Source organism: Meleagris gallopavo, chromosome 5 (genome assembly GCF_000146605.3).
Source record: "Meleagris gallopavo isolate NT-WF06-2002-E0010 breed Aviagen turkey brand Nicholas breeding stock chromosome 5, Turkey_5.1, whole genome shotgun sequence".
NCBI lineage: Eukaryota > Metazoa > Chordata > Aves > Galliformes > Phasianidae > Meleagris > Meleagris gallopavo.
The window spans coordinates 24,896,911-24,907,864 of record NC_015015.2 but is presented as its reverse complement, the minus strand read 5'-3'; the positions used below and the strand labels follow the sequence as shown (position 1 = coordinate 24,907,864).

At 39.6% G+C, this 10,954-nt stretch overlaps 2 protein-coding genes across 2 annotated transcripts in view; one reads left to right on the top strand and one right to left on the bottom strand.

Moving 5' to 3' along the window:
* CDAN1 (codanin 1) overlaps nucleotides 1-10,954 on the top strand; it is a 47,012-nt gene that overhangs the window by 21,762 nt on the left and 14,296 nt on the right. Inside the window, 8 exon segments of the mRNA XM_031553600.1 lie at nucleotides 862-1,156; nucleotides 1,873-1,980; nucleotides 2,585-2,687; nucleotides 2,995-4,945; nucleotides 5,795-5,936; nucleotides 6,537-6,601; nucleotides 7,619-7,762; nucleotides 8,376-8,870. Coding sequence (XP_031409460.1) covers nucleotides 862-1,156; nucleotides 1,873-1,980; nucleotides 2,585-2,687; nucleotides 2,995-3,098 — 610 coding nt within the window. The 3' untranslated portion in view covers nucleotides 3,099-4,945; nucleotides 5,795-5,936; nucleotides 6,537-6,601; nucleotides 7,619-7,762; nucleotides 8,376-8,870.
* Nucleotides 7,497-10,954, bottom strand: part of STARD9 (StAR related lipid transfer domain containing 9) — a 96,433-nt gene continuing 92,975 nt past the window's right edge. Inside the window, 6 exon segments of the mRNA XM_031553545.1 lie at nucleotides 7,497-7,753; nucleotides 8,696-8,854; nucleotides 9,221-9,300; nucleotides 9,712-9,917; nucleotides 10,005-10,069; nucleotides 10,649-10,791. Of these exon segments, the coding sequence (XP_031409405.1) occupies nucleotides 7,652-7,753; nucleotides 8,696-8,854; nucleotides 9,221-9,300; nucleotides 9,712-9,917; nucleotides 10,005-10,069; nucleotides 10,649-10,791 (755 nt within the window). The 3' untranslated portion in view covers nucleotides 7,497-7,651.

The following is a 10,954-nucleotide window of genomic DNA, read 5'->3' as shown; positions in this document are numbered from 1 at the left end:
TTTTGTCAAATTTGGATGGTTGTTCTTATTTCCTTACACCTTCTGTGGAGGTTACTAACTGTTCTTCATATCTGGTGCTCTTATTCATATCTTCATTGGTTTTCCTTTATTGAGATCTTTAAGTATGCTATACCTTTCAGTTTTTCTTCTCCTAAAAATGTTGGGTTTTTTTTCCCACCTAAAAGGGAAAGGCTCAATTCCTTCAATTATATTTTCATGGCTCTTTTTTTTTTATTATTATTATTTTTCCCTGTTGCTCTAATCTGTTAAGCGCAGTGCTTTTCTCAGTGTGAGCTTGCTGTCTGTATGCAGATGTTTTCTTCTTGAGCACCCCGTTTTTAGAAACTTTTTAAGGAGTTTTTATGCAGTTCACTTCTCGGTCCATGTCTGAATAAATTGAAATGTCATTTTGGGGGGTAGCAATGCAAATCTGCCCATTTTCATTAGCCTATATCTAGGAAGATTTGATACTGTCCCCTCTGTGTATGTTCAGCGGCAGCTAAATACTGTAGGACTTTACTTTCACTTCTGTAACCTCTGCCAATAATCAAAACTATGTACAACTGTTTAATGTTTCCTAGATTTAAATGGTGTTTTCCTCTGTTAATCTTTTCTTTGGAATAGCAGCTAGTTCCTATTTTATTAAATGTTAGGCTGACTGAACAGAAACTGAAATAATCATCTTTCAAGATTTGGGACTATATACCAACTAACTTCTTTATCTCAGAGAAATATAAATATATTCCCATATAATGACACTTAGTATAGTTTCAGAGCACACTTTTGCATGTTTCAGACTCTACTCCCCTTACGTTCAATGGTTTATGCTCAAGAGATGTTTTTACTTTAGTGATTGCTTAGTTATCAGCTATGCAAAATCTGCTATTGGACTGGGCTGATGGCTGTAGAAGGAAAACATGCAGGTGCAGAAGTTCATCTTCCGTTTCTTACAGTTTCAGGTCGCATTCCTCTTAGTCTTGGGATCAAGCCCCCAGAAGAGAGCTCCGAGAGGCTCCGAGTGAAGAATAATCCCACATATGACCTTCTGAAACTGCTGCTTTCTGTCTGGAAGGAGGACTTTGGGACACCTGTTCCTGTGCAGCTGATGTTCAGCAGGAAGAACATTGGCTATCTTGCAGAAGTGAAGCAGCAAGAGGTAGGGTTTATTCATCTCTGAGGAGCTGCCAGTTACTTGCTCTAGTCTGACACATGCATATAGAAGTTATCTCAGTTGCAGTGTGAACTGATAGTGGGAGCAAGGCTGGTACCATCAGGCTTCAATCACAGAGACAGAGCAAAAGAGGGTTGCACAATTGTCAGTCTCCAGTATTTGCCTTGGGGGCTGTTTGGAAGGCACAGCTTAATTTGGGAGCAAGTGATGAAATGGCCACTCGGATCTAAGTGATTATTAGGACTGAACACACGTGACTGTGCAGTTGGTCACTTCTGTGTCTTCTTTCAGCTGTCGTTTTTGTATACATGTGGTATTACCTTACAAGATCCCCAACTAGCAAAAGCTGAAAATTGCCTTGCCTAGTTGCAGGTTGAAACCAGCTTAATTGGGAAGGATATGAATGTTTTTCAAGCTGTTTGGAACACACAGGAACTAAAAGTCAGTATGTTTTGGAACTGAGAACTAGAGATTTTTAGTTTTGAAAATGTTATGGTAGAATACAATATATGCACTAAAGTAATTTTGCTTATTCGTTTTGGATGTTGCTCTTTGGTTCATCCTTTTGCTCATTTTCTCCATATTCTGATCCAGGAAAGCAACTCATGAACTGTATTGAGATAAGGAAGCAAATACAAAATGTACTTATTCTTGAGATGTTGATATCTTTTTTTTTCTTTTTTTCTTTTTTTTCTCTGCAGTGGGATTTGTTCCATTTCATCCTTCGTGGTCTTGTAGAATATGATCTAATGCGAACCAATGATATAGAGAGTTGCTTGCGTAGCCTTGAACAGCTCCCTTGGCCCTCAGTAAGTAGTTAGGGGTGGGGGTGTGTGCGTGCGTGTGCGCAGGCACGCGTGTGAAAGAGAGAGACAGAGAGTGAGAGAGAGAGAGAGAGAGTAATAAGTGAAGCAAAAAGTAAAGCTACAGTAAATCCTTGTAGTTCAGTTTCCTGTAGAGGCAGTCGTTAACAGTGTCCTGTCTGAATTTCCTGCTTAATACAGCAAGGGGATTGTTTAAAAATAACTTGTTAGTGTAACCAGTACTTTGGTTGAAATCTGCACCTGAATCCAGAATATCCCATGCAGTGGAATCACTGCCAAGAAAACTAACCCAAGTTGGAGACCAGCTCAGTTACCATCTTTTACTTCATCCTGTATGCATTTGCAGTGCGCTGGCTGAGAGTGACCTATTGGGAAGGGGCCTAGCTGACCACTCACCTTCAGGCCTCTTGGCCTCCCACATCCAGAATGGGAGAGAAGCCAGAGTATTCTAGAGAGGGGGTACAAATTACAGGGAAGAGCCTGAGACCAGTGCTGCAAAGTAGCTCTTATTTCACATGTGGTGATGCTTGCATGTTGAAGATTGATACTTGTTAATAAAGGTTCTCAGGTTTGTATCTGTCTGTTGCAGGATTTCTTAAAAGCTCTGGACAGCATTTCCAGTTTATTTCTATCAGAACATCTTATAGAAGAGCCCAGGAGTGACCCCTGTGACCTGACCAGACAATCTCTAGGTACTGTGACAGCACAAAGTTAGTGGAGATGGACTCTTTGAGGATAGAAATTACTAATGAAGATGCAGATGGAATTTTTAGTGTTTCTGAATGCACTGTGAGGTCCTTGCTGGGAAAATACTGCATACAGGAGGTCTCTGTGTGCAAAACCAGCACTGGTCTTTCTGTTTGTGGATGTGTTGCACTGGTGACTGCTGAAGGATTCATATCAGCAAATAGATCGCCAAGTCAAAAGTTCTTTAAGCACCTTGATCATTGCTCAGAGCAGCTGTTTTTTAGACTCACTAACACTTTTGTATTTGTACAGTAACAGACTGTGGTCAAACCAGGAATCAAGTCGAGTGGACAAGTCTCTCTGTGAAGCAGGGGGATTGCTTCCTGGTGACTGGCTCATCTCTGAACTTCATGTAGTTTCTTGCCAGGGGAGGGAAAAGGTAACCTGGTCTACAAGAAGATGAGCCTCTATTTATTTTTCACTGTGAGCTCAATTTCAAAGATTTGATTTTAATGTTTTTAAGACTCATTTTAGAAGTTAAAACATATTAAATATATATACACCAGAACGTGTGCAACATTATTCTTAAAGGATGTAGATGATTAAGTTAAGTTTTCTTCCACCTCTTGATGGAAACAGAACTTGTTACTTCTTGGAATTTTTAATTGAAATAAGGAAGAAAATACTTGATTATATTTTTCACTGAAGGCAGATGGCAGTATTTTTATGACTCTTTTTATAGTATGTGAACATAAATGGTATGTAGCTGCTATTTCTTGTTTTTTGTAATCCTTCTTGCCTTGAGTTTGAATTTTATCAGACAGGAAATACTCCAGCGAGTAAACTACAGACTGGAAGAACAGACAAGAAATTTAGTGAGGGGAAAAAAGCAGTGCCACCTTCTGGAGAGCTGGTATGAAAGGAACACTTTTTGTGGAGGGCAGTGGGCACTTCCTGTGGTTAGATCATAAAGCCAGGGTGCAAGTTCCCTTTCATCCACCAGGCGTTTCCTTCAGCAGAAGTTTGTGCTTGGGACTGCTGGTGGTTAGCAGAAAATTACCTGCTCATTAGATCTCTCAGGACAATTTTTCTTTTCAGAGGATTTTTTTTTTTCCTTTTGTCTAGGAGTCTGCCATTAGTACAGGTTTGTCAGAAAGCAAATATTGTGTTAAGACCAGTGTTTGGACAAAATGAAGCTGGTTATCTTGCTGATTAACTTACCTCTTCCTTGTATTTTTCCTTCTGGAAAAAAGTAGCATTGTCAGTTGGGGTGGGGGGGAAAAAAACACAACCAGGACTAAGTAGGTAGAACTGTGGCATCTTTTGAAATGCAGATTTAGATGTCAGCATCTGAATTCCATTGAGGTTGATTGGGCATACACCATCTGCGTGCCTTTTTTTTTTTTCTCCTCTTTCTAGGGATTTTAAGACATGACTGAGTCAGAGCTTCCCTGAAAGTAGGTGTGCTGTGTGTCTGGTAAAAGCAGGGTAGTGTGAATTGAAATAGCGAGTACAGTCTGTTTCTTCATACCTGCTTCCTGAGGCTGAGCATTATGTGACGTTTTGCTGCAGAGCTCACTTGAAGTTGTTGTTTGTTATAATAAATATGATTAAATGTCCTGTTTTGTGTCCAAGCTGGTGATATATAGCCTCTTTGTACTGGGACAAAGTACAAAAAGATGCCTTGCCCCAAAGCATGGTGCAGAAAATATATGGTAATATCTGTCCTCCATGCTGCTGTTCTTGTACTGCAGTATTGCATCTATTTTGTTACTTAACTGTGGGAGACAGAGGGAGAAGCTGGAGTGATAAAAAGGTGCTCAGTCTCTGGAACTGAATTTATTTAGGTATCTAAAACTATTTGCACAGATACTGTGGCCACAAGTGTTTTCATGAACTCAACCTATCTTGGTTATCCTTCTGTAATATGACATGCTTGGAGGTGTTTATTTAAAAGGCAATCAAACCTGAAGATCAGTTTACTACTGCCACAGAATGTAATTGTGCCCCATTGGGCAGAAGTCAGTCTGTTCTTCAATGTTGTCCAGCAGGTAAGAAACACCTCTGTTTCTGTTTTCTTACACTGTCATGTCCTTAATCTACATAGTTAATGGGTGTCTCATGTTACTTATGCTTGGTGGCTTTGGGGAAGCCAGGCTGACTGCAGCCAAACTTTGCAAGAAGCATACAGCACTCTGGGCAAGTAGGAGACCTAGGAGACCTACATCTTCTATCACAAGCCAACCGTTTTGGCTTCATCCAGGTAAGCTTCACTGAGTAGAACAACACCTCCTCCTGTCTAAGTACAGTTCCAGACAGCTATCTTAACTGGAACAAATACCACAGAGCATTTTTTTTTCTTGTGTAGAAAATACATTTTATTGTGGATATGAAAATAGCAATCTTGATTAAGAGCAGAGATGCAACAGCAGGTGGCACGGATGCTTGGTCTGATCATCTACTGCTTAGCAGTAATTGACAGGAAGCTGGGTTTTTCCCATTGTAGTTTAACAAAGTAGATGATGTCTACTAGGTTTTATTTCTTCCTTCCCAACAAACCATTGCCATACATTAACAGGTACTAAAAAATGTTATATTTGCAAAAGAAAACATCCATATAAATAGGCTTTTTAGTATCAATTGACAATTGTATTAAAAAAAAAAAAGTTACATTAATACTGATAAAAATAAAAATTAGCTTTGATAGCATATAAAAATGCTTCAAAACAAGCATATATAAATAACTTAATTTGTAAACATAGAAAAACCAATCTTATGTATATATAAAAATAAACATCTGATGCACTGTACAATAAGACATTATCCTTCATAGGCACTGGTTTCATTGACACAGGAGTCCCCCTAGATGTTTTTCCTACAAAAACTGCTGTAACTCTAGTGCCGTCTCCAAAATAAAAGGGGAAAAAAAGCGAAGCACTGAGCAAATCTTTTGTGGACTGGCTGAAGGCCACTCATCTCCTCCTGCAATCCCTTCTGGAAGCAGCACTGGTGACAGCCAATAAATACACCTTGCTGCAGTTCCTGCTCACTTTTTCTAAGGCTTTAATGTATTACCTTATTCAAGCTTCTTTGTTTTGCCTCCCCCAAAAAGGTATGACAGGCTGCAAATCTGGATATTTGCCTTTTGGTGCAGTTGCTGAGGCTGTGCAGGATGTGCAGTGCTGCAGGTGAAGCATCCCCTGACACAGCTTGGCAGGATGCTAAGAAAGGCTGAGCCTCACCCCAGGAGAATGGTAATACGCTGAGGGTAATGTAACAATGGCCACCTTGAGTAAACACAAAGCAAATTTATAAGAAATGATGTGTTTTATTACTCTTCCTGCTGTAGCTGGGCAGGGAGGAGCCTTGGGCTGATATGCCTCAAAACAGCTATTTCCTTAAATATCAATTTAAAATAGCCACTGTCACTTCATTTAAAACTTCTTAATATATTAATATATTAATGATAGGAAGTAACATAGAAGCTGAGAGCCAAAATTACATCTGTGCAAAGATAGAGTTAAAAATAGATTTTGGCTCTCGAACCTATGGTGGGAGGTGCAGTGAGCTTGTGGTATCCTGGGAAGACATCTCTGACCCAAAGTACCTATGCATGTTCCAGTAGCAGAAACAGCCCTGCTAAGGTGGGTGCTTGAATAAATGTTTCTCATTTGACAAATGTAAAATGCAACGGCCATGTGAACAATGTAGGCTTCTATGAGCTAAGGAAACAATATTATATCAGCCTTTATTGCTTAGAGAAGCTAGTTTAGGTGATTTCTGTACTATTGTGCTGAAGACCTACATGAAGTTACTCAGATACTTGAGTTGGTTGTGATTTTGTTTAATTTTAGGAACCTGTGACCAAACACTTGAAGCCTGACAACATGAGCATTGGACAGAGCTCAACAGCTGTAAGGTAACTGAGTGGGGAGACGCTGTGCTTACTGCTGTGGAGGCAGCTGTTTGTGTTTTGAACAAAGAAATGATGATGAGAACAGGGGCCAGGCTGGATTTTCAGCTTTTAATGCTTCTAGGTAAAAGTAGAGACAGGCTCATGGAAAAAGCCATTGTGGAAAAGTGCTGGAGCTACTCTTATGAGCAGGATTCAAATTCTAGGAACATGCTGACTACTCTGTACTTCTTCCTATTAATGAGTTATTGTTCAGAACTGTCAGTTTGGTTTCTCTATTTCAAAGCACCTAATTTTGTAGTGCAGTAAAACTGTGTCCTGAGGTGTGGTGGTTTCCACTGTTGCTGCATAGTGTAGTGGTAATTGGAAATCCTTTGTACTGTACTGGCTGTAAGCAGTCAGCCAACTATGAGAAAAGTCTATCAGCTGAGATGACTTATGGATGTCATGCTGCTTTAGCTTCTCTCCACCAGGAAGTAAATAATTTACCATGGCAAGCTGACTCTAGCTGCTGCTAGAGGGATTCTGTATTTGATATTTATCTCAACACAAGGAAGTGGCCTTGCATTTCTGCTCAAAAGTTTGTAAAAGGTCTCAAGCCACATGAATACTATTTCCAGGTTTTAGTAGCATTTCATTGCTTCCGTTGCCTTTTTTGTCAAACTTTCCTGAAAGGAGAAGGTCAACCTTTATAGTTCCTTGGAAATGGAAACAAAACGGTACAATTCTGGCTATTGTAAAGAGAATTCTCTTCCTCTGCTATTGATAGAGACAGCACTCCTTCCTCTTGCTCATAGAGGATTTTCACAGCTGTTTCCAGAAGATAGGCTACTCAAAAAACTTGCTGGGTTTCTTCTAAGCAGCATTAGCTAAAATGATATTTGTTATTTTTTCCAAGCTATCCATTTTAGTAGTCCAGAGTTAGCAATTAGGCTCCTCAAGTGAGGTTTGATTGTTCCTGATGTAAGAGCAGACATTTTACATTACCCTTATGGATGCTTGTGTCTCCTTGCAACCTTTCAGATGCTGTAGAATATCCCAGTTTCTTGATCAGTGCTAACTGGCAAGGAAGTGTGCTAGTCGAGCAATGACCAAAGGCTGCCGCTTAGCGATGGAGCTCAGGAGCCGTGCTGGGATAGCTGGGGCACCCAGATCCACCTGTACAAGGTAGAAGAAAGGCATGTGTTGCATGACCCATTTTTGAACACTTTCTCCAGGCTCAACTAGCTCTGGTGCTGCACATAAAATATTAACCACAAAAGTAGTTTACAGCCAAATACTGTAATTTCTGTGGTGAATTGGATCTTTTTCTTCCCAATATTCCATAGACTTTGAAGGCTTTGCATATTTGATAGTAGTTTCAACACTGGTTTTGAGTTTGAGCTTAAATATTGCTAGTTCAAAACATAGGTGTGTAGTGTTACTGAAAACACATGTTGCATTCCACTAATACATGCATAAAATGTGTAGAAAGTTTTAAAATGCATTATAAAGGTATATGCTAATCATTACTATTAAAGGTTAGTAGTTGTTTTTTTTTTAATTACCTATACAAAATGTGTTTTTAGCAAAGTTCAAAGGACTAATTCTAACTGTCACTAGCTGCCTTCTAAAATAAATTATGCAGCAGGGTATTCTTTTCTGGATGTATTTAGGTGGTTGGTACCACTGTCCTAAAGGACATCTGCTTTTTCAGATGACTGTAGACAATGGAGGGCAAGATTTTCTCATTCTTAACTAGAATCCTCATCTTCTCTTTTGTATTTATTTAAATGCAAAGACTTACTGACTTCTGTTGAAGAAAGTTAACAACATGCATTTCCATACGTGTCAAAAATAGCGTTAGCAGAGGTGGACTTCTGTGTCTCCAACAAGATAGAAATGCAGGTGAGATTCTCCAGTCCCTAACACTGAACATATTGTGTACTGGTTCACTATGCAAAAGCAGAATGTACAAAAATTGTGAATAAACATTTACAGAAGAGACTTGGTGTGCAAGGCAGCAAATTCACATGGTGTAAAAACTGGGGTCGTGTACATAAAAGCAGAATCCTAATTAGACTGTTATTGAACATGATGTACAGTAATGAAAAGTCTTACCTGAGCCATGTAAATAACTCTGGTGATATCTCTTCCATTCACCACATCAGGTTCCAGGATCCATGCACTGGGCAAAATCTCCCCTCTGACTACATCTTTACAAGGGTGAGGCATGGATGCATCATACACAGACTGAATAGCCAAGACAGACAAGTTCTTCTGCATGAAAGAAAGTGTAAAGAGAATTTTAATTTTTTAATGCATGTAGTTTTGTTTACCATGAGGCATATTTCTCACTAAATAAGCTCTTGTGGTTTTTTTTTGTTTTTTTTTTGGTCAGAATCCTGCTTGTTTGTAACCAGAATATGCTGTAACAGTTGTGAACCAAGCACTATTAGGCAGTAACAACTGCCAGATGCCAGTGGATTTAATACATAATTCATTTCTGTCAAATGAGCGTAGCTTTTCTTCCTATTAGAGCTTTCTCTGGAACTATGAGCATAACCTTCCCTTCCTTCTGCTCTTGAACAATGAGTTCAGACAAGTTAGTCAGTCTCCTCTGTCTTAGAGAAAATACGCACTTACCTCTTTGGCTTCTACAGTAATGCAGCAGAAATCCCGTGGCTGCTGTAGGTAACACAGGGAGGTATCAGTCACGAAATACACTGCAGAAAAAGTATCCAAAACCAACAACAAACAAAGGGGAAATTAATTAGGCTTTGACAACTGTAACTTGTCACAATTCCCCCCATCCTTCAAAATGCACAAACAAATCTTATTTGAACTTGTTGCAGCTAAGAACAAAGTTCAAGCTAACATGAAGATGCTAATATTAGATAATGTAATTAAAATGATACTTTTTGGAAGCACCTGTATCTTATGCTTCTGCAGCATATGATTTGTAATAGCCGTAGTTTGAAAAAGTCTTGCAAAATGGAAGTTCCTGCACTAAATAATGAAACTGGTTCTTCAAATCTGAAGAAACAAGATGAGATGACCATACATTTCTTTCTGGCTGATCTGAGCTGAAGAGTCCATAATGATAGTTCTGGTCAGCCACTGAAGTTGGTACTCACCCAGCTGAATGTGACTTGTTATCTTCTTGTGTATTCGAGCTGTGTTGATGGATCTGTCATACAGATGCCTTTTGCCCGGATCTCTCACTATTCCCCACACATACGCAAGAGGTCTTTCTATCACTCCTGCTCCCAAAAATCCATGCTTTGTTGCTGAAGGGAAGACTTTGTAGTAAACCAGCACCTCCTTTTCTGTACACTGGTATCTGTCAAAGACAAATGAAAGGTATTGGCACAAAAGATGGTTAACTGCATTAAAGATCTTCCATTATAAGCACCTGCCATAAACTTACTTCCAGCCAGCAGCTGCTTGGCAGGTGTAGAGATTCCTCAGGTTATGAGAGCATGCTGCCATTACCTTAAAAACAATTACAAATGTACATGTAAGTAAGTGGAAGTTATCTACATGTTAAATTACATTCAGCTTCTGTGTGCTGCTACACTATCTTCCACATAAGCTATTCAGTGGGCTTTACAGAAACTATTTAGTTTTCTTGTTCTAGTACCACGCTGGGTCAGACTGATAAGTCCAGCCTGCACAATAGTGTAGACCTCTGAGAGAAAACTGCACTGGGAGAAGCGTGCATCTCCAAGTCAAATGATTCCATCTGATCTGAAACGTGAAGTTTGCATGCTTTGCTTCTGGCTACGCAGGCATACAGATATTTAAGACCTGCACTGTACAAACCCTCAGGAGCTAGAAGCATTCAGCATTAGCACCAGCTTCACTTGAATATTTCAGCTCACATGCAGTGGTCATTCCTGTGCTCCACTGTTACAGCCTGTTTCCTCCCACTTTTTAAAATTGCTCAGATATATCCTGCTATACCCAGCACTAATTACCTACTAGGAGTGCAGAAGAATAAGGTTTGTCTCACAAACTTTCAGTACAACATCCAGCAGAAGGGATAAGCAAAAACTGTGCTTATTTACTCACCTCGGTGGTAGCATTAGCCAAGATATGTTTGGATAAATCTTGGTATCCTTGTGTTGACGAGGAGCTTACTGAAATAGTTAATCCATGAGTGAACCTACAACTGATGCTGTCTGAAGAAAGTGGTGGCTCAATTCTGCTGTCTTCTGCAGGAGACAAAATGTCATAGGAAAGTAATAAAAAGGAAAATGATCACTGAAGTGGTGCAGAAGATATAGCATTGAGCAGTTAGAGGGACTTCAACCCTCCTAAGGAAAGACTGTTAGCATCCTTTGTCTGGACAGCCCACATATTACACTGCAGTTACAT